We start from the raw sequence: 23,438 nt of genomic DNA, 5'->3' as shown, positions 1-23,438 counted from the left end.
CCAGTCAAAGAGTCACCAGATGTACCATAGCTGTTGACAGAAGCTTCCTCTCTGGCGGTCTTATCTGGTTTGACTATTGGATGGGAACAGCATGGAGTCTAAAATCAAAACAAGTCTCAGGTTTTAGTGAAAGTTTTCAGGATACTCACCAACTGTAATCAGAGGGCATCTCAGTAGTCCTTTGGCTAGATTAAAGAGACTAGCAACTGTATATTCCATAGATTTGGAATTTAGATGAAATGTATAATACCTTCTAAAAAATGTTTATTTATTTATTTTGAGAGAGAGAGAGACAGCAGGGGGAGAAACAGAGAGGGAGAGAGAGAATCGCAATCAGTCTTCTTGCTGTCAGTGCAGAGCCGGATGTGGGGCTCTGTCTCATCAGCTGTGAGACCATGACCTGGGCCAAAATCAAGAGACGGATGCTCAAATGACTGAGCCACCCAGGTGCCCCTGATGGCGACTCCAGAGTCGCAATTTCTCCTCTTTCTTCTCTTAGGAAATATAGTCTGGGATTTATGGGTCAAAATCAGTATATTGTTAATGAATCAAAATGACACAAAATGCAATACTGAAAGAACCTATTTACTACTTACTTTCAAAGTGGTGCTATAATTTTAATTAGGTTCCTTTTTAACCGAGTGCATCTGCTCGTCTGAGTATTTCTAGTAGAGTAATCTTGGTGACTGATTTCTAAGAACCATGACAACAAACAACAATAACAACAAAACAAATAAAAGCATCCACCTTTATGTGAATGTAAGAAAACCCAATGGTGGCACCTAGAAATGAGCACTATTTATCCTCCGGAACTCAAATGAAATATGGAGGCTGAGATTGACTCTTTGGTTTCTGACTGTTGACGGAGAAGCCTGAATGACTCCCCCCATCCTCCACCACCATATTAGAAATTGTCAGAACTCTAATCACGAATCAGGGGACAGTCACGGTCAAGGACAGTGAGACCCTTGGGTGCCCTTACTGAGTTGCACTCTGGTCTTCAGTTCGCAGTTCACACTGTAGGATTCATAAAAAACAATCCTAAGACACTTACTGTCCTTTTCTATTAGATGTTTTTAAGGGTGGCTTTATCAGTGGCTTTCAGAATTGTTCTTTTATCAGAATCAATTGAATTGCTTTTCAACAGTGCAGACTTTCAGGTCCACCTCAAGCCTATCAAATCTGAATTTCTGAGCGAGGGATTGGGGCAATGTGTGTTACAAAAGTATCTTCACAAGGGATCTGATGCAGCTGAGAAGGATACAGGAACGCTGACACCAGGTCCTTCGACACAGATCACCCCAAGTTCTCTCCAGGCTCTGTGCCAGCCCCAGTGGTCCTACTTCTGGGCAGATAAGTTTATTTTTATTTCCTGGATATCGTAATTCATATAACTGATTGTGTTCCTCTTTTTGCATCGACTGATGTGAAGCATGAAGGCAAATATGGCTCCTTCGAGCAACAGTGTGGGAAGAAAATTGTGGCCCTTTGGGTATTAACACCCCTGTCTTCATCATTCTTCAAAGCTCTCATTCCCCCTTTGCCTCGGTTTCTTTACCAAATTATTTCTTTGTTTATAATTTAAAAAATTCTTTTTTTACCTTTTTACCCCCTTCACCCATTTCTCCCCCCCCCCAACTCCCCACCTCTGACAATCTCCAATCTGTTCCCTATATCTATAAGCGAGAAGATTCTGCCTAGAAGAGAGATCATATAGTATTTGTCTTTGTCTGACTTATTTCACTTAGCATAATGTCCTCAAGGCCCATCCATGTTGTCACAAATGGAAAAATTTCATTCTTTTTTATGGCTGAATATTATATATACACACACACACATATAGAACAGATAAAGAAAAAAAATATATATATATATACACATATATATGTGTATATATATGTATATATATATATATATATATATATATATATAATTTCTTTATCTGTTCTTCCATCAATGAACACTTAACTTCTTTCCATATCTTGGTCATTATAAATGATGTTTCAATGCAGATATTTCCTCTCAAGTTAGTGTTTTCATTTTATTCAGGTAAATACCCAGAAGTGGAACTTCTGGATCACATAACATTTCTACTTTTAATTTTTTCAGGAAAAATATTTTTAGTTTCATATTTTGTTTTATTGCAGATATTTTTATACATTGCCTTAAACCCTCTTTGGAACAAAGTGACATCAGTAAATAATACTATTTATAGACCTTGATGATTCTTTCTTAACTTGAGTTGGAGTGTTTGCACTTACTGTTTCTTATTTTATTTTATTTTATTTTATTTTATTTTATTTTATTTTATTTTAAAGTTTACTTGTCTATTTTGAGAAAGAGAGAATACCAAACAGGCTCCATGCTGTCAGCACCGAGCCTGAGGTGGGGCTCAAGCCCACAAACCATGAGACCATGACCTGAGCCAAAATCAAGAGTCGGATGCTTAACCGACTGAGCCACGCAGGCGTCCCACTGGTGCTTATTTTAAAAATGCAGTTTAGGGGGCGCCTGGGTGGCTCAGTCGGTTAAGCGGCCAACTTCGGCTCAGGTCATGATCTCGCGGTCCGTGAGTTCGAGCCCCGCGTCAGGCTCTGTGCTGACAGCTCAGAACCTGGAGCCTGTTTCAGATTCTGTGTCTCCCTCTCTCTGACCCTCCCCTGTTCATGCTCTGTCTCTCCCTGTCCTAAAAATAAAACGTTAAAAAAAATAAAAAATTTAAAAAAATTTAAAAATTAAAAACAAAATGCAGTTTAGGATAAAATCCACGGCAGAAATCACAGCATAAACCTGGCTGAAGGTGGAGCCTGGCTAAGGCCTTGCTTAATCACCTTTTGCCCTTTGTGAGAGTGTGAGTGGAGTGGGGGGTATATCGTTTGCCGGACCTCATTTCCATAAAAAGAAAACGCCATAGTCTTCTAACTTTTATTCAGAATGAAATCAGCATAGTAAAAATACAGCAGTTATAGATGTGGAAAAGAACTTGATTCCTTGACAAAATCAGTCCTAAGGGGGCAGGAGTGGTCCCTGACTGAGTTCCACTTAAATGACATCCAATTACATATGAAGACAAAGTGGCCTCTAGAACATCTTACGAAAACACAACAAGCCAGCTGGTGGATCCAAGAAAATCACTCGTGGTCGTAGTTTGCATGAGATGGGGCAAGCTTGCTTTTAATCCAAGCTTGGTATTTCTGGGTTATTAGGGTGTAGATTCCAGGCTTCTTGGGATGGCCACATTGATGACCTCCAGAGACTAAAGCATGGAAGGCACCTTTGCAAACCAAGGGGCCACCCGAGTCACCCTGGAAAGAAGAAAATAGATAGATACTTGGTAAGAAGCTGTTGAACTTTTTCTACCACCAATTATTGATTATTCAAAGGATTATTACACAGGCCCTTGGTTTCGTCGTATCCTGAAAGAGGGCCGATACAGCCCCTTTCTCAGTGTGGGTTGTCTCCGTTTCTGGCCAGGACAATGATTCTGTCCATCTGTCTGCCTGTCTGTCTGTCTGTCTGTCTCTCTCTCTGCCCACGTCTCTGTCTAGGACTACATGTAAAAACAACCTTTGGTAATCCGTGACTATAGAACTTTAATCCTTAAGGAATGAGTAAGTGCAAAGTTTAAAATAACCCACTGAAATGAGAGAAATGTTTCAAACTGTAAATTTCATGTTGGTGCTCCTGGATCTGAAATCAAGTTGCTATAGGAACAGGCAGAAAAGAGAAATATATTGTAGCAAATATATTGGTGGCAGGGACTCTATCTTACTTTTTTCCCTTTTTGCATTCTCGCGTAATTGAATGTAATGCCCTACATGTACATGTACACAACACTTCGCGAAGACTTGCTCAATGAACTGATTCCAGAGGACTCCGTTAAACATGTAACTAAGATCTGTCAAGGAAAGTGACAGAATGATAAGAGGGGGCTTTCAAGTCTGGAAAGCGACCTTTGCCTCTGCTGCCACTCACATTGCAAATTACAGCATGTTGTGCTCTGGTCAGCCATGACAATAGAAGTGTAGGGGGGTGACAGTGTTGGGGCACTTCAGATACACGTGGTCTCTGAAATCATTATACCCTCCCCTTGATAATGCTTAATACAGCATGATGCGAATAGTGCATTCTAATGTCTTAAAGATCAGAAATTCATCTGCACCATTTGTCACTTGTAAACACGAATACCTGTGGTTTTTTGGTTTTGGTTTTTTTTTTTTTTTTTTTTTTTACTGCCTCAGGAAACCAAAAATTCTGAAAAGTATAACTATGGTTCCTTTTAGTCAATTTATCAACATTATTGAAGAAACACATACTATATATTTCAGATGCAGTCTGTTATCTTGATTAACAAATTTATGTATTTATGTATGTATTTATGTATGTATGTATGTATGTATTTATTTATTCTTTCTTAAGTAAGCTTCCCACTCAGTGTGGAGCCCAGTGTGGGGCTTGAACTCACAACCCTGAGATCAAGATGACCTGAGCTGAGGTCAAGAGTTAGACACATAATCGACTGAACCACCCAGGCACCCCCTGATTAACAAATATTTGGAGGGTGCTTATGTCTGGGGGAAGTTCTTATGACTCATTCACATGGGAGGATGAGAAAGAACAGAGAACTCAGTGGAGAAATGGAGAGGAACTTTCTGGGGTTGGGATTTTGTGTTCTCCTTACCTCCCCTCTGGGTTGGGGAGCGAATGGAGCCTTTGCACACAACACAGCATTCTGAGATGCCTGTTTGCCTGATAATCTCTTACCTGGCAGGAATCTTTGTGGCCTCTGTCATCTCCTGCACATATCATGCCTTTAGTTATAACAGGGCTGTGGTTGTAATAACTTGGGCTGTTGCAAAGTTTTCGACTTATGACAGTAACGGTGACTTCATGCAGGGTATCAGAGATCCTTAAAAATTCTGGGTCGGTGGCTCCCCAGCCAGTAACCTGGCATTTTGTTCCAGCTCTAATATCATTTTTGGAGCTTGGGTGCAGCAGCTGAACATGTTGGTTGAGTGTTGCAGCCGTGTGAAGCTGACAGATTGAAAAGAGAATAAATAATCATTCGTTCCCAGTAGTATTCTGCTATTAGTCTAAGCGATGTATGTGTGGTCCCTTTGGTCTAGGAAGGCATCCCTCTTCTTGAATCTACTTTGGTGGTAGCCTGCAGCTGTATTTGTGGCTGTTGCTTTTCTGAAATGCTCCCCATTCCCTGTAGAGCTCAATGAGGCTTGGGGAGGGAGCTTACACAGAGCAGGAATTTTTGCCCAGTCTGAAGCAAACTGGCCTTTACTCTGCATTGGATGGGTTTCTGTGGAATAACATCCATAGGTCATGACTTTCAGGGCTGGGCTGTTTCCGCTGGATAAGACCCTTGAGTATGGTCTAGACTGAGTTTGGACTAGACTAAGTATGGTCTAGACTAAGATATAACTCACTTCCGTGTCCCTGAATTCACTTGGTTGGCTCAGTTGTATAAAGGACTTGTATTTTTCATTTGCTAATGATAAAAGCATTTGGGAAAAAAGCTTTCAGTGGGGATCCTTGGGCTTGCTGGGATGTTCCCTTCCCACATGTGTGAGCATCATGACTGCTTTTCCTTGTATAAACACAGCCCTCATGCATTTGTGATCAATTCTTGTTTCTTTTAAGGCTGTATATAGAGTAGAATGGGCCTTTATAGAATATGTCACAGTTACCTCAGACGTGGGGATGATGCTAACAAGATGCTTTTGATTGAAAACTTAACAACTGAAATATGCTATGCTATATAAGAATGCTGGAGAAATTGAAGGAAGGCAATACTACATACCTGAATTAGCATAATATCATTTGATTTACGATATGATGTAAGTCTTGAGAATGGTATGAATTTTTTAATATCAAACATTTGTTTGGAGGCCTCATTCTTTGAGAGAGAGTGTGCTCCTAAAATCACTTTGAAAAGCTGGCCTTTGTGATTCCTAAAAAAAAGCAGAGAATAGAAGGAACAGAATAAGTACCAAATACCCCAATGGGGGGTAAAAATGGTGGACAAGGAACAAGGACCGTCGCCAAGGTAACACATCTAGGATTAGGTGGAGTGACAGAGGTCTTTGTGGACCCAAGCATGAATGGACAATATCAAAGGCCAAAGGTCTGCTCTCAGACTCACCCCAATTCAAAATTCCATAGTATTGGAAAAGGATATCAGAACTTAAACCCTACTGTGGGGAAAAGGAATGAAGTTCTAACTGACTGAGATCAAGTTTACAACAAAATTATGTTAATTTATGTAGAAATACATTCTATTTCTTGAGTTGTGGGTTGAAATTTATATCCACCAATGTTAATTTTTTTAATTAAGGTAAAATATACATAAACATAAACTTTAAACCATTTTGAAGCGTACCGTTCTGTAGCATTAAATACACTTACATTGTTCATGTCTCACTGACATCAATCTCCAGAACTTTCTCATCTTCCCAACGTTAAGTGTTTTAATAACTAAAAGGTAAAAACTCAACTCTGCATTTGCTAATCTTGTATATCTAGACCTCATCTCAGGGCCATTTGGAGAATAAGATCCATTACATGGCTGTCAGACAAGCTATGTTCTGTGCCTTCAATTAGAAAGGGTATTTGGACAAGAAAGGGAAAATGTTCCTCAAGGTGAAAAATAATTGCTAATTTGAAATAAAGACACTGTAGGGTTGGTAGACATTGAAAATTCCATTCTGGAGATTTAGAAGATATAAACAGGTGAGTCAGATAAAGAAACAATAGTTTTGTTTTGTTTTGTTTTGTTTTGTTTTGTTTTGTTTTACCCCTGGTGACACACAGTTGTAGTACCATTGTTTCAATAGTGCCACAATTGATTTGATTTACTGCATGTTGGACAAAATTACATTTACATCTAGTTATGACAATAGAAACAATTTTTTTTTAAGATCTTGACAAAACCTTGGGGCTTTTGGCATACTGTAAAAAAATCCCATTTTAACGTGTGCCTTTAGGAAGCCACTTCAAATCCTTTAGGAAGGAAGGAAGGTTATGAAAGGACAATTGTTTACATACAACTATTTCATTGTCACTTGACAAAGGGATCAAGACAGATTACAATAAAAACATCCATATCCACATGAGTCAGATGGAGAAAGACAAATGGTTTTTGCTTATATGTGGAATCTAAAAAACAAAACACACGAACAAACAAACAGAAACAGATTCATAGATACAGAGAACAAACTGGTGGTTGTCAGAGGGGAGAAGTGGGGGGGGATGGGCAAAATAGGTGAAAGGAATTAAGAGGTACAAACTTTCAGTTATAAAATAACTCAAGGGGATGAAAAGTACAGCTTAGGGAATATAGTCAAAAATATTGTAATACCTTTGGTAACAGATGGTAATTACACTTATAGTGACCATTTCATTGTGCACGTAATTGTCGAATCTCTATGTTATACATCTGAAACTAATATAATATTGCATGTCAACTATACTTTAATTAAAAATAAAAAAAACACACATTCCCATACCTACAGATTAATAAAGATTAATAAGAATTTTTTAAAAATACAAAAACATATAGGAAAAGGAAGAAAGTGTTGTTTCAGCTTTGAAGAATAAGCTCATGACTATAGTAGGGTAGTTTTGAATATGGTGGGACTGTGGCTGCTGGGAATGATCACTGTTCAGTTTCTACCAAAAGAGTTTATTTTGGTTTATTTGGGGAATTTCAGCTCTATTTGTTGAAAAGTTTTCCTATTGCAAAATCAGGATGGGGATGAAATTTCTCAAAGGATGTGGATCAGATTTCCTAGGATTGATTCAAACTCAAATTCAACATACTCATTAAATCCAAACTTTGGGGGTGGGGGTGGGGAGGGTAGAAAATGATACCAAAGCCCCGGGACTACTGCTTTAACAGAAAAGATGGATACATGCATAAATAACTAACACAAGGAAGGCTGTGAGGTTCAAATGCAGGGTGTGGAAGATGAATTTTGATTAGGGGATGGATGCCGAAAATTTTTCTGATCTTCCTCATCTTTTACCAATTTCCTTGATGAGTTAATGCCTTTGAAATGTTTTGATTATTTTCATTTCCACTGGGACATGTTAATATCAAAAACAACCCAAGCAGACCACGAACGCTCTCTGACTTCCCATTTCCGGGTACACTTCATCTGTAATCTATACTACAAAGGTCAATTTTTCTTCCCACAGAATACCTGGAATTACCTGAGTTCTAGGTTCCCCCTCCTTAGCTAAACCCACGTCTGAATTCACACAGAAAAGAAGTCATGATACCGGCGTTTTTCATTCATTTGTTTGTTGTAGGGTTTTTCTTGGACCACCTGCTTCAGAATCATATGGAGATGTGTGTTTATATTTTTTTAATTTTTTAAAGTTTATTTATTTTGAGAGAGAGGGAGAGAGAGAGAGAGAGAGAGAGAGAGGAAGAGGGAAGACAGAGAGAGTGAGAGAGAGTGAGAGAGAATCTCAAGCAGGTTCCATGCTGACAATGCAGAGCTTGACACGGGGCTCAAACCGTGAGATCATGACTTGAGCCAAAATCAAGAGACGGACACTTAACTGACTGAGTCACCCAGGTGCCCTTGGAGGGTTTAAAACAAAATACAGCTTTCTGAGTCCCACCCTGGACTTACCTGGAACAGAACTACATGCAGAACAGGAACAAAAATATTGTTTGCAGTCTTTTCTTGACATCCAGGCTTCTACTGAAACACCCTCACTATTGGGCCTAAAAATAACCCTTCTACCCTTCTCAGTATTGCTCAAGTTGATGTGCTGTATAGTCCTCACTGGTAAAAGGGTTCTTTGGCCAAAGGTGACACACATGATAAGTAGGGAAAGCAGGACTCAAACCCAGCTTTCGTGATTTCAAGTCCAGTGCTCTTTCCATGACACCTCTGTAAGCCCCATGCCAAGCCCCTTCGAGACTCTTATTTCCTCTGCCATTTGCCTTGGCACTGAGCCATGTTTCTGCTTAGACACTCCTCCAGGGCGGACAAAGACAGGGTCCTTATTTCCTGGAGGTCTCTTTAGTCTAAGAGAGGAGGGAATTACCTGGTTGTCAGAGAGGGGCTATTACAGTCCCATCCTCAACACGACTGGATCATCGGACTTGTGCCTCAGTGACTACCATGGAAAGTACAGATAATAACGTAATGACATTATATGTCATTTACTAGGTTATTGTGGTGTGTCAGGTTTTGTGCTAAGCGTTTTACATATTTTCCCTCATTTAAACCTCACAGCAGTCCTGTGAGGGAGGTATTACGATTATCCCCACTTTTCAGATGAGAAGACTGAGACGCAGGTAAATTAACAAACTTGAGAAAGTCCCACAGACATTAAGGGGAGGCTCCAGGATGCAATGCAGGCGGGACTGAAGTTCAGCTGGTTTGAGTCTGGGGTCTGAATCCTCACCATCTATTCTGGGTGCCCCGAGTTGTCTGAGGTGGGATGAGGCCATGTGGAAGGGGCGGGGGGGGGGGACGGGGAGGGGGGTGGCGGTCATCTAATTACAGCCCAAGCAGGTGAGAGGAGGGGTGCTCCGTGAGGGAAGGCATAAGAGGGGATTCAGGAAGACGGTGGACAAGAGTTGGTGAGAATTTTGCTTCTGATAAATCGAAAGACTGAAAATAAGATTAGACAAAAGCCTTTTTACTGGTTTGCTTTTATAGTTGGCATGGCAACTAGTGGAGGGGCCAAGAGACGCAGTGGGGAACGGCTAGTGAGATGGGGGCACCCCAGATTTGGCCTCCTTCACAGTTTTGCTGAAAGAGGGGCCTGGAATTAGTAAGCTATTCCCCCAGGATGCTTGGGAGTACATTTGTGGGAAGCCACCATTAAACTATTTCATAAATATTTTGGATTTCATAAAGCTTAATATTTTTCTAAGCATCAATCCGCCTACATTTTTACACCCAAGTGTCCTGTACAGGAAATCTGATCCACATATTCTGGAGTTCTTTAAACTCTGGCCATTGAAAATGGTATTTAGCAAGAGTTGGTTTTTCTTTCTTTCTTTTTTTTTTTTTTTAATTTAATTCCAAGACCTCTTTTCCCCAATTTGTCAGTTTGAGGACCCACTCCTACTGAGTTAAGTTCATTTGACAAAATTTTAAATTCAAATTAATACTATTATTCACTTTTTGGATAGCACTTTATGGCTTGTGAAGGACTTCACACACTGTGTTTTTGGCTTAGAAAAAAAAAAAAAAGTCCTCCAATTTCTCTCCTTCCTTCTATCCGGCCTTTGTTGAGCGTTTATAATAAGTCAAGCTCTGTGTCTGGGTAGGTTAGAGTCCACTTGAATGTGTACCATAAGAATATTTGAAGATGTGCATATTTTGAATGGGATGAACATTTATTGGTAGTCACCCTCTGCCTAGCTGGTCCCCGGGGGGCACACATGCTCTGAATAGGGACATAAGGGTGACTTCTATGACAGCAAAGCCTCATTTGAATGAGGTAGCCATTTTAAATTGGAAATCAGCGGCTTGCTATTTAGAAATGAAACAGAAGTCCTCACTTTCCACAGACTTCCAAATTCCTAATTTGTGTCTAGTCTTATTAAAAGGGGGGGGCAAGTCAATTCAGTTGTTCTGTAGCCTGGAGAGCAAACCATTGTGGCCAAGAGATTCTTAAGTGAAGTGCTCTAATGTTCGTCAGGAAAGAAGTCCCCATCTCTTCTTGGCTTATGTGGGCAAGAAACATAAGGAAGAAACATACAAACAACAACAAAAACAAATAAAAAACAAACAAAAAAACACCCTCTCCCCAAACCAAACAAGTAAACAAAACAGCAGCAAACAGCAAATTGGTTTTCCATTGCTTTTCTTTTTGCAAAGGTTACAGCACCCCAAGAAGAGTGTTGGACTTTTTTTTAGCTGACGTAAGAGAATCACAGACCAAAATGTAGTATGAGAGGTTGTGATCTGTCTTCGGAAAAGCTTTGTTCTAAGTATTCCAGAAAAAATAACTCTTTCTCTCCTTGTGCAAATCAGCTATAACTTTTTTGTTTTTAACTGGGAAGTCTGTTGTCCCTTTCCAGCTGTGATTCCCAAACTGTGGGCCTCAGGTCTCTGGGGTGGAAGGTGATGCAGAGGCATTAACATAAGGGGTTTAAAAATCCATTTAACAAAGCAGGCTTCTTGTACACATAACAATAACAGCTGCAATTTATTCGTATTTACTCTGTGCTAAGCAGACCAAAATATTTAAATTTTTTTTAACGTTTATTCATTTTTTGATAGAGAGAGACAGAGCGTGAGTCGGGGAGGGGCAGAGAGAGAGGGAGACACAGAATCCGAAGCAGGCTCCAAGCTTCCAACTGACAGCACAGAGCCCGACGCGGGGCTCGAACTCACGGACCGTGAGATCATGACCTGAGCTGAAGTTGGAAGTTTAACTGATTGAGCCACCCAGGCGCCCCAGCATACTAAATAAGATACTATTTAATCTTCAAAACCCCACAAAGTAGGTACTGTTATTATTATTACCCTTTCGTAAAACGGGAAAGGGAAGGTGCAAACTCAAGTTGTCTGAAAAGTTCTGGAATGCCACTCTCCAACTACTACTGTTGCTGTCTTCCCTGGCATTACACGGAGGACTTGGATTTGTCCAATGGCTTGCCTGGGAAAGGTGGCCCAGCTCTCCCTGAAAAGGAAAACTCAGGGCAGAAAACTTGGGTGTGCAAGAGGCTAAGTGAACTCCACCAGTTGGTCAGTGATCACAGAAGCTAAGGGTAGATCAGAATCTTGCCATTCACATGGCACAACATGGATGGACCTAGAGGGTATTATGCTAGGAGAAAGAAGCCAGAGAAGGACTAACACCTTATGATTTCACCTACATGTGGAATGTAAAAAACAGAACCAAAAACAGTGAACAAATAAACAATAATGACAAAAAAGAGAGAAACAGACACAAAAATGTGGCGAACAAAATGGTGGTTGCCAGAGGGAAGTGGGGGGGGGGGGGGGCTGGACAAAATGGGTGAGGGGGATTCATAAGTCACGGGGATGATGAATACAGCATAGGGAACAGAGTCAGTAATATTGTAATGCACTTAATCGTGTTGAGCCTCTCAGAATATATTTAATTTTTGCATCACTGTGTTGTACATCTGAAACTCCTTTAATATTGTATGTCAACTCTACTTCAACTAAAAAATATGTATGTATATATGAACAGAACTGTCATGAATACCCCTTGATATCACATGTGTATTCATCAAACGTTTCTGTGCCCATCACATTTAGAATGCTCAAAAACAAAATTGTCTCCCGGGACAGGGGAGCTTCTCTTTTGGCCAGTCGAGGTAGAACACGAAAGCCCAGAGCAGGGACTCACCGGGAGCGGCAGTGGGCTGCCGAAAGCACCCACTGTGGGTGGATCAGCACTCCACCGCAGACATGGTGGCCGCTGTACTGGATGGAAGCCATGAATGGCCTGGAATGTGGCGACACTTCTCTCCCTCCAATAATCTCTATGCTGAAACCTACAGAAGAAAACCCAAAGATTCAATCAACATGAGAGATCTGAGCAGATTGTTTCACGTCATTCTTCTTTTGACAGTAAATATATCATTTCAAGGGTGGAAAAAAAACCAACAACCCTACAGTCACCTAAAAGTTATTATAATTTCACTGGTAAACAATTGTAAAACACATTTAATAATATCTAATAATATATTGGTTTAATCATATGTAATTTAACAATGATATCATCAACAGAAGAATTTAATCGTGCAGTTTAGAGGGATAGACATGGTTGTGAGAAATCATTTCATTTATAAGTAACAACACAATCACTTAGAAATTCATTTAACGCTCAGATGTGCTAAGTATAGGAGATACTTACACTCTGGAGTCATAGAAACGCCAGCTGTTAGGAAAATTAGAGAAAAGTAAAACTCCATCATTTCAAAGCCTTGCTTTAAGAAGCGCAGGTGAAATATCCTGACTGCACTGGCAAAGGAAAGAAGATTCTGAAGACCGAGTGTTGATTTTGAAAGTTTTAACTGTCTCACCACAAGTGTTCCAGAAGTAAGGTTTTTTTCACACCTATGTGTGAAAGTGTACATCTGTTTGAGGAGATCGGATCCAAGCTGTTGACACTTGTTTGATGTGTTATGCAATAACGATCTCATTTCCTGTAACATCTCCGATATCTGAGTACGTGTGTTATAAAAGGTGAAAGAATAATAAATATCCAAGAGCTTAATGAAGTCGCAGACAAAGTCCCAAGGCGTTTATTGCTCTAAATCAATACTATTTTCCTGGCAGAAAATGGTGCCTATCGTATTTGGTTTCTCACCATTTTTCATTTGGACATAGATGTATTACGTAGAGAGACGTGGAACTTTGCACGGAGCATGATTGCATTGCAATAAGGCTTGGTTGAAACCTGAACACCATCCAGAGAAAACCAGCTATATTTTGTAGCACACTTATTCGTAGTCATGCCGTTTACTTTAAACTTGACTAAATCTGGGTTAACTTTAGTTACATTTTGGCGGAGGGGGGTGGGGGGGCGGAGATTTCATCATGTATTAGAAAGGAACATTAGCAACATATTTGTAATTTGGAGTCTCTCCTTTACCCATTTAAAAAAAATTTTTTTTAATATATGAAATTTATTGCCAAATTGGTTTCCATACAACACCCAGTGCTCATCCCAAACTCCTTTACTCATTTTTAAGTGAAAATTATCATACGGTTTTCCAGGGCCTTGATAATAATATCTTTTCAAAATGAAAGACCACATTTTGTCGTTCTCCCCGGGAACAGATGATACTGTATTACAGCCTTTCTATGGTACTTTCTCATCACCAGCAAAGCTATTAGACTTCATATTCCTCAAGATTCTGTTTGTGCTTCATGCTGATCAAGAGCATACATTTTATAAGATGAGTATAAACAGGTAAATCAGGCACTGGAACCCCAATCCAGAGATACCAACCAAAATTTACCTTGAATTAACAGACCTTATTTTCTTTTCTCTAAGATACATGCGTCTTATCCTCTATTTTTGTCATCAAGGAGAATTGAAATCTAGAGCTATTATGCTTGGTAGATTGCAAGAGAGTCCTACCAAACTGTTGTTTTTCAGCATAAGACAGTGGGAAAAATAATAAACAATTTTATAATTGTATATCTTATACTTCAAAAATATAAGTGAAGTGTCTTAAATTATTTCCAAAGTTCTCTTTACGTGATCACTGATATCTTTTCAGTTCTTATGTCTGTGAGGAAGGCAGGTCAATTATACTCACATTACAACTGAAGAAACAGGCGCAGGGATGTTAAGTAATTGATCTAAGGTCACACAGCATGCAACTGGGACCAAATCATTTGCCTGACCTGAAATACCTTGTTTGTTAACAAATACATTGCCAGAGCACAGCCTTTGAAAAAGATCCTGTTTTCACTTCCCAAGGGTGCAGCACTGGTGAAGGTCTTCTGAGTGTGAAATAAGCAGAATTAACAAAACCAGTTCAGAGCAGCGACTTCCTGTTGCAGAGTCCCACGGGTGAGACAAGGAGGAGCCAGATCAAGAAAAGCCACGTAATAAACCAAACTTGTTCATTCCAGCCAAATGTCCCTATGAATTTTCGAGTCATCTTTATCACCGCTGATGTGCCTTAGATCCCTCACAAGCCACTTTTCCAAACTGTAAAGTGGACCTGATGATGCCAGCTCCCTACTGTGTCCCAGTGATGTTGGGAACATAAAGAAAATAATGTGTGACACCCGGAAGTGGTTTGAACCCTGAGGAGGAAATGAACTGTGTAAAAGACAGAACTTCATTTCTGGAGAGGTCAGGGGCATGGTGAAAAACATCTGTGGGCTGATTGTTTCTGTGGAGTGAGGACTCACATCCACATAGGTCCTTGCAAATGACAGGGAGGTGGCCGTCAGTCTTGTTTTGTGGATAAAGACCTGCTGGAGATGACCGAGTTAGCAGGTGGCTACGTCAGTTCTTAAACCCTTATGTGCCGGCCCCAGGCTCCACGTTGCTTTCAACCTGATCACATGCCTGCCCTGCTTTGAGAAGTCTCTGGGGTTCAGGAGTGCTAAGCGGCAAGCTGGCTGTGCAGAGGGGGAAAGGATTTAGCCATATACCTTGCAATTTGACATGGGTGAGATTTAGTTCAGTCGGGAGGACCAGTCTCCTAACTCTTTCTTGTAGCTGACCTGGAAACTTCTGAGAATCAGTTTGGTTCATAGTAATGAGTTATTCGCTTTTGGCTTTTCCAAGGCACCGGTTAATAGTATCATTTGTTATTATATTCAGGATCCTGGATTTGAGAACAGTGAGCTGTGTAACATGATGAGCTCGGCGATCCAATTCATTTCTGGGTGTTGGTTTTGTTCTGTTGAGTCTGCTGTGGGGAGAGCCATGTTTGCTTTGGATGGCTTTTGCAGCAGCTGTGCCGGGCTGAGAGAGCGTGAGGTGATGCTCAGCGCGGGACTGGCTTCGCGAATTAGGGAACGTGTGGCCTGCTTTTGCTACGTGGTGTTCAGTGGTCCTCATTGGTTGCTCTTGGAGGTGCTGTTTTTTGAGCACAGAGTTTTTGTTTTCTTTCATCCATCCTCTCTCTTTTGATCCTCCAATATTTTGGGAGACCCTTATAGAACAGCTGTCTGTCCAGAGACCATGGGTGGTTGGTTCTCTCAATTCTCTCAACGGGGCTGTTTTTCCTTTACCAGCCTAAACACCTGCTTGGTCACTTTCATTAGCCACGCCCTCTAAAGCCACGCCACTCAAAACGTGGCCCCAGAACTGTCTCAGTCTGTGACCTGTTCGTTACCTATCTTGGGTAAACTGAGGACAGAAATTGAGAGTCAGCTTAGAAGCTCTTTATGGCCATTTACCAGGGCTCCCTACTGCTTAATTTTAGTTAATGAAATGCTCTTTCATATCTGTTCCATCTAATCATAAATAGGGCATATTTTTTTATGCCTATTATAAAATTTAATGTTTCTATTCACTTGTGTTACACCGAATAGAAGTATCAGTCCACAATGGACTAAAACTGAAACCAAACAAATTAACAAACAAAAAGCCAAAACAAAACAAAAACCCAAAACACACCTAGTCTTCCCTGAAGGTAGTTTGACCGCTGCTCTGTAGACACAGCTACAAAGCAGATCCGTTTCAAGCTTTTTCTGTCCCTTCCCTCTTAGCCTCCTTTGAAAAAATTTCCCAACACCAAGGCTTCCGAGACTCCCCTGGCTGTGCCATCCTTCTCAGCCCCAGGCATGTGAGATCAGGATTAGGCAGAATTCCCCTGGGTCCTTTCTTTATGGCCCACCACCCTACTAGCCTTGACTTCTGCTCAGTAACGCTTTAGCTCATTTGAGAAATGAATCTGCCAACAATTATGATGAAATCATGGCAGTTTTAAAAAAAAATTTTTTTTAATGTTTATTTATTTTTTGAGAGAGAGACAGAGACAGAATGTGAGCGAGGGAGGGGCAGAGATAGAAAGAAAGAGAGAGAGAGAGAGAGATGCAGAATCTGAAGCAGGCTCCAGGCTCTTGAGCTGTCAGCACAGAGCCCGATTGATGTGGGGCTTGAACCCACAAGCTGTGAGATCCTGACCCGAGCCGAAGTCAGATGCTTAACTGACTGAGCCACCCAGGCTCCCCGAAACTATGGCAGTTTTGAAAATTGGATGGGAACGGCCATTGGGGTGCTGTATGATGACATCATGTCCAAAGGTCCCAAGGCAATATATACGCAGCATCAGATTTCAGCCGTCCCTGCCAGGGATTTCTTAAAATAAATGAGCTTGAGAAGAATCACTAAGGAAAGCAAAGTACCCCTTGACTCAGACCTGGGCTGGGGCTTTGGCCTGAACCTCAAGGGCAGAGGTGTTTCAGTGGTCTCAGTAGTCAACTGTTTCTCTTTGACAGAGAAACTGGGTGACCTGGGTTGCAGCACGTGCAGCACTGGTTTTTCCTAAGCTACTTAAAACCTTCAGAGACCTCCCCTTGGTGGAGCGGTGGCGGGGTGGGAGAGTGGGATGGTAGGAAATTTATCATGCCTTCCTCCATCTTAACTTTTCATCAAAGCATATTTTGCCTCTGAATCACCTTCCTTTCTCAAACATGAATATATTTCCTACCCACCACTGCTGAGTTAAGTAACACAGTAGGCCTTTCACCTCCTCCTCCCTTAATTCCAAGTCAGCTATGGAACAACGAACAACGGCAGGGGATGAAAAGGGCAGTGGGTAAATACAAGATCTTGGCATAAAGAGCAACCACAGGAAAACACTTGACAATGGCAGAGGGGGCTCCTAGTGCTCCTGGAGCTGGCTGCCTGGTCAGACACTGTCTTTACTTTCTTTTTGTTTTCTTTTTTATCCTGTTTTTTCTTTCTTTCTTTCTTTCTTTCTTTCTTTCTTTCTTTCTTTCTTTTTTTTGAGAGAGAGACAGAGACAGTGTGAGTGGGGAGTGGGGGAGGGGCAGAGAGAGAGACAGAGACAGAGACAGAGAGAGAAAATCCCAAGCAGGCTCCATGCTGCCAGGGCAGAGCCCGATGCAGGGCTTGAACTCACGAAACATCGAGATCATGATCTGAGCCAAAACCAAGAGTTGGCTGCTTCACTGACTGAACCACCCAGCCTCCCTGACACTGTCCTTACTTATCTCAGCTGGGTCTCCAGGCCACAAGCTGCCCTTCTGTGACATCTCTTTTTCTTTTCTTCTTCAGGGTGGCTTTTGAGGTTCATTTTCACTGAGCTGAAATGTTATGGGAGACATGAAGAAAGTTCCACATGGGGTGGTCCCTGTGATGTCCTGGACCTGATGCAGATCCAGAAAATCTTGCACTCACACTGTCTGCAATCTTTGTCCTAAAGGATTTACACATGTGAAAATCCTTTCACCAGGGATGACTGCCAAAGGAAGGTTTGTAGCCCTGACCTCTCTTCCCGGCACCAGGCCTGTGGGGACACTGGCCTTGCACAGAGGAATTGAGGACTTTTGAGCCTGGTGGGGTTTTAGGGAAAGAACTTGGGTCGGTATGTAGGTCAAGTCAAGGAAAGAGCCAGGTGATAAAAATCAGAAGAAAGGTGGAAGCAGGAAGGGAAGGGAAGGAAATAAACATGGAAGAGAAAGATGGAAACAATCATCTGAGGACGGAAGAACACGTCCATTTGTATTTGAACATCTCAGATACTGTGGTGTGTCCCAAGCCAAATTTATCATCCTTCTACGACTGAAACATATCTTTAAAAAGGACTTGTGTTATTATTTTCAAAGCAAGTCAGTTGTTGGAACTAATCACAAGGGTTTCATAAAATAAATAAAGTCACAACAGACAAAATGGTAGGTATTTCAAAGGGGATGATCAGAAACAATGCTTTGGCCTCACTGGAACTCAGAAAAATCAATTGTTTCGTTTAGATGAGGTCAAGTAGAAATTGTCACATACACTAATTCTAAGTATGATAGCAATACTCTTACCAAAGGTTGATGGCTGACCAAACAACACTCATGCACACACACACGTGCTCTTGAATTTCTCCATCTCCTGCCCCGACTATCACTGAATCCCTATCCTATTCTTTCTCACAAACAAATTCCGGGTGGATCAAAGACTGTCTATGAAAAAATGAAATAGTTATAAACCTAAGTGAAATGCAGATTTAAAATACCGTTTGAGAGAGGAACGTACAAAGGACCATCAATGTTAGAGCGTAAAAAGTTTTATGACTTATGTAAGGGAAACGATAGGTAACATCCAAAGACATTCCAAAATGTTTGTCATTTGTATCGAAAAACATCCCCCCCAATAATATCTTTAGTATATGAAGTTGTCTTACAGATCAGTCAAAAAAGATAAGAGTAGTAATAAGTGGGTTCAGTTGGTGAGCAAATCAATATAAATACAAAGAGTGCCTGGGTGGTGGCTCAATCAATTAAGCATCTGACTCTTGATTTCAACTCAGGTCATGATCTCACAGTTTGTAAGTTTGAGCCTCATGTCGGACTCTGTGATGCCAGCATGGAGCCTGCTTGCAATTCTCTCTCTCCTTCTCTCTCTCTCTCTCTCAAAAATAAACATTAACAAATTAAATAAATATATATATATATATATATATATACACACAAATAAAATAATACTTTAGTTAGGTGTCTTCAATAGGGACCTATCAATGATATTTTAAGTAATTACTTAAAATTATATTTTAAAATCTTGGTGATTATAGGATAAAAAATAAAGCACATTGCACAGTTTTTGAAAGCTTAGTGAGTATAAGTTTGATATGCTAACAGCATAACAACAATAGCATGTACTGATGACAAGACCACTGGGCTAAGAAGAGAGAAGTCAACAAAAGCAGAATCTACTAAATTCTCAAGGTTGACAGGTCAGTTGATGGATTTTTAGCAATGGTGTAATTGTGATATTTCTTTTAGATCTTGAACTGTAAATCGTCCTTCCTTCTACTGATTCCTTAGTTCACCTCTTCTTCTCTCCAAAGTCCAAAATACATTCTATTCTCACCAGAATTTTGAATCGCCGACCTTCTTGCAATGTGGCCATGTCCACTAGCTCTCTTCTACACACGCCTGACCTCTTTTCAGTCTAAACAAGACAGTCATGCTAACAAGGCCCATATATCAACTCCAGGTTTCTCTACTCTCTTAACTTTCTACTGTGGAACTGCCCAACTCCATGGCCCCCTTACCGTTTGCTTTCTCAGATGCTAGCTTAAAGAGTGCTGATGCAGAAATCGTGGTCCCCGAGTGGGCAACCCCACCAACTTAAGAGCAGGGTGTTCGCTGCACTCTAGAAAGTCTTTCCCTCATCTCTTATCCATTCTCTAGGTCACAGGCCACAGGACACAATACCCTTTCCATACCTTCTTCATCTTCCCCAGGACCCCGTTTCCCACTTTACTGGATTCCATCATGCTACCTTGTGCTTCAGAAGAAGTTGAAGGAGAATCTGTCTCTTTAACTGATTCTCTTTTCTTCCTGGTCAAGTGGGAATACCTCTGTAGAGGGACACCTCTATTCTTTACCCCATCTCCTGGGGACTTTATCTTTTAATTATTCTTCATATAGCAACTTGAATTTCTACTTGTTCACTAGCTCATTCCTTCAATATTCAACTGTCCATCCACCATCCATCCATCCCTACATTAATTTTGTTTATGAGCTTACACAGACCTATCTATTCATGAAAGATATTCACTTGAACATGTTCGCTCCTCAGTTAATTATTCCTTTTCTTTCCCTCTTTCTTTCTGAATCAATTTCTTACTGTCTCTTGTCATCCTGACAAATTGGTTTTATTTCTCACTTCACTAGTGAAACGTATTTTCAGTGACTCTTGTTGGCTTTTCTCAGTCCTCATTCTTTTTGATTTCTTTGCATCCTTTTACTCTGCTGACCATCTTTTCCTTGAAGCATCCTCTATCCCTGACTCCTGATAGCCTGTCTTTATATTTTTCACCGCTTTGATCACTATGTGTCTCTTTACTGCCACTTCCTCTTCCTGTTCTCCAACTTCTTTCTCAAAGTCTCTCTACTCTCTTCAGCCCAGCCTTTTCCAGAGTGTGTACCCATAGCACTAGCCATAGGTGCGATGATGCAGTTGTCCAAGCAGCTTCCGCAACAAATAGGCAATTCAACAAAGTTAAGTGTAGTTCTGGTCTTTAGGACTTCTTTTAGCCTTTAAATGGTAATGTGCATTGTTCAAACCCAGGGCAATAGGTAGAACTAGAGAATGTTCAGTTTCTCAAACCTACTTTGCCACAGAACATTTCTTTTTACAGAATGTCTCAGGACACCTGAATTCTATAGAACTCATGATGGAAAAGAGTGCACGTCTTCAGTCTTCCACCTTGACCTCTCTTTATAATATTGCTTCAACAGCTTTTTCTTCTATGGCTCTCCTGTAGCCTCTCCTGCTCTCTTCCACATGCTGCGTTTCCTGATCATTCCAAGTGGAAGTGTTTTTCCTTCTTCCAAAAGCAAGAGGAAGGCTTAGACTTAATCTTTCACATCTGGCTTGATATTATTATATTTATCATATCCAGCATATTCATCTGAGATCATTAGCTTCTTGAGAACTGTGTCTATGCCCTTGGTATCAGCGAGAAAGGATTTCAGTTGCAAGTAGCAAAAATCTCATCCCAGAGGGACTTAAACAACAAGGAAATTCACTTTCTCATATAACAAGAAGCTCAGGGGTAGGACAGCGCCAAGGTTGATTAATTCAGGAGTTCAATGTTACTATCAAGACTCAAGTGTGCATCCTCAGTCCTTGTGTTCACTAACCCCATGACCCCAGGCGTCCCTTTTGGGTACAAGGTTAAAGGGGAGATTAAAGTACACAGCATTTCCTGCAGGTGTATTTTAGGATGCCACGCCTTTCCCGGAAGCACGCAGGCACATCTCCCTCCCACAAATTAGGGGTTCTGTTGGCAAGGTGGGAATGGGCAGAAGGGAATTTATATCTCAGTGTCTTGCTCCACTCCCCACAGAGAACAATGCACAGTCTACAGACTTGCTAAGTGAACAACTGAACAGATGGACGGTTGTGCCAAGTAATGTGTTTAGTCAAGATTTTATAACTTGTTACCTGTTGATTACATTTCCTGACTTTTTAGGAGGAAGACTCAAAATTTATCTAAGAAGGAATATTCATAGGTGAGTAGTTATAGTCGCTAACTCCATATTTGAAATATTAAAGCTTTTGTCCTCCCTATACTCTTTATATCAGTAATATCAGGAACAAGGAATAGAATAGAGCCATTTTGAGTAAATGTCTCCAAGGGAGTTCATAGTGCTAAAATCAAAATAACATAAAATAGATTCTAAATTAAGATTTTCATTGTTCTCATCAACAAAATTACAACGTTGGGAAGCTTCTTTTTCTTTTCCCTCATATTCAAGATAGCAACCATATTACATTGTAAGGGATTTGATGCCAATAGTTGAATCAGTCTGTACTTTAATTTAGTATTTCCTCCAGACATTCTTTGAACATGTGTCAACAGGAAAGAACATGTTTCAAAATCCACTTCTACTCATTTATCTCCTAATAAACAAAGTTTGAATATGTCTTTTAGTTCTTTCTATGCTTTCTGAAATTTGCCAAACTGTACACACACACACACACACACACACACACACAGAACAACACCAAAAACCAAACAACTCTCAGAACTGGTGAAGGCCAAATTCCAAAGAAGGTAAAATTGACCATGGGGACCCTTCCACCTCCACTGTCAGTATCGTCATTTCTCTTAACGATCCTCATCCATAAGGATTTATAGTCAGCAAATACCTGCCAACATCTCACAGCTCAAAAATATTTTAAGGTGTTGCCTCTTTGTAGCGTGTTCTCATTTTATTTAATGTTTCTTAAGTAATAATAATAAACTGTACACATTCAGGGACAACATCTTTAATGATGGGCTGTCAGGGATGGTGGCAGGAATGAAGAAGGTTTGGGTAGAGATATGCCTTGCTCTGCTTAAGTCACACCACATTGGCATCAGCTACTCTGGGTAAGTAACGGGTTGGCTCTGGACAGATTTTGTTTTTGCATATTATTGGGAAACCGATAAGCCAGAGGCCCCTGAACTGCCAATGCTGAGATGTCTATAACTGTTATTACAACTAGAAGTGTTAAGGCACATGTGTTTCTGCCCAATGTGTGTGTATGTTGTGTGGGAGGTGGCCAGAGAAATATTTTAAAGTTCGGATTTCAACCAGAGAGTACTCTTCTCACTAGAATGAGTTTTGAATGCTTCTCTGAAAAAGCAAGAAGGTGAAGAGTGAGGTCCCAGGAACTATGGGCTTCCGATTCAGGGACTGTAGTCACACACACAGAAAAGCCATTTCCAGGTAATACACAGCAATTATAGAGGAAACTGGGCAGTGGGATAGCACGGCATTAAAGAAGAAGGCCCTTCTCTGAGTGACACTGCCCTTGTTTTACTAATTTCCAGACACCTGCTGTAAGGACAAAGTCTCATGCAGTCAGAAGTCTTAGAAAAGTGTCCTTGTGACTCACTTGACAGGATCCAGGCCAGCAGATCACAGCACCTACTGAAAGATTCAAAGACACCAACTCAACCGAAGCCTAGGATGCTTGGTGTGGGATCTAAATCATGGTGCTTAGTATTCTATGAGATGAGGAGGCTTTTAATGATTCATAGTTCAGGGAAGAATAAAAACTCTCTTAGCAGACCAGTCCCCTTTCCATCCCAGACATCTAGAACAGTGTTCACTGTTTGCTCTTTAGGCTTCCATTTTGTGAAGGTGTCAGGAGAGATCCACAGAAAGAAGAGACCAGTAATGAGAAAGGTCATGTGCATCCAAATGACCAATCCTCTTGAAGAGAAGGATTACAAAAAAAAAAAAAAAAAAAAAAAAAAAAAAAAAACG

General features: G+C 40.7%; 1 protein-coding gene across 1 annotated transcript; it reads right to left on the bottom strand.

The window, feature by feature from the left end:
• Positions 1-2,911: 2,911 nt before the first annotated feature.
• Positions 2,912-13,011, bottom strand: GZMK (granzyme K). Its single transcript, XM_040496922.1, has 5 exons — positions 12,877-13,011; positions 12,367-12,514; positions 5,813-5,963; positions 4,765-5,034; positions 2,912-3,305 (listed from the first exon to the last, which is right to left on the bottom strand). Exons 1-5 carry the CDS (start codon positions 12,935-12,937, stop codon positions 3,132-3,134), a joined length of 804 nt encoding a protein of 267 aa, XP_040352856.1. The 5' UTR covers positions 12,938-13,011; the 3' UTR covers positions 2,912-3,131.
• Between the last annotated feature and the right edge of the window lie 10,427 nt (positions 13,012-23,438).

This window comes from Herpailurus yagouaroundi, unplaced genomic scaffold, assembly GCF_014898765.1.
Source record: "Herpailurus yagouaroundi ecotype Mexico unplaced genomic scaffold, PumYag 29, whole genome shotgun sequence".
Lineage (NCBI taxonomy): Eukaryota > Metazoa > Chordata > Mammalia > Carnivora > Felidae > Herpailurus > Herpailurus yagouaroundi.
Note: the sequence above shows the minus strand (reverse complement) of the source record. Positions and strands in the feature narration are given on the sequence as shown.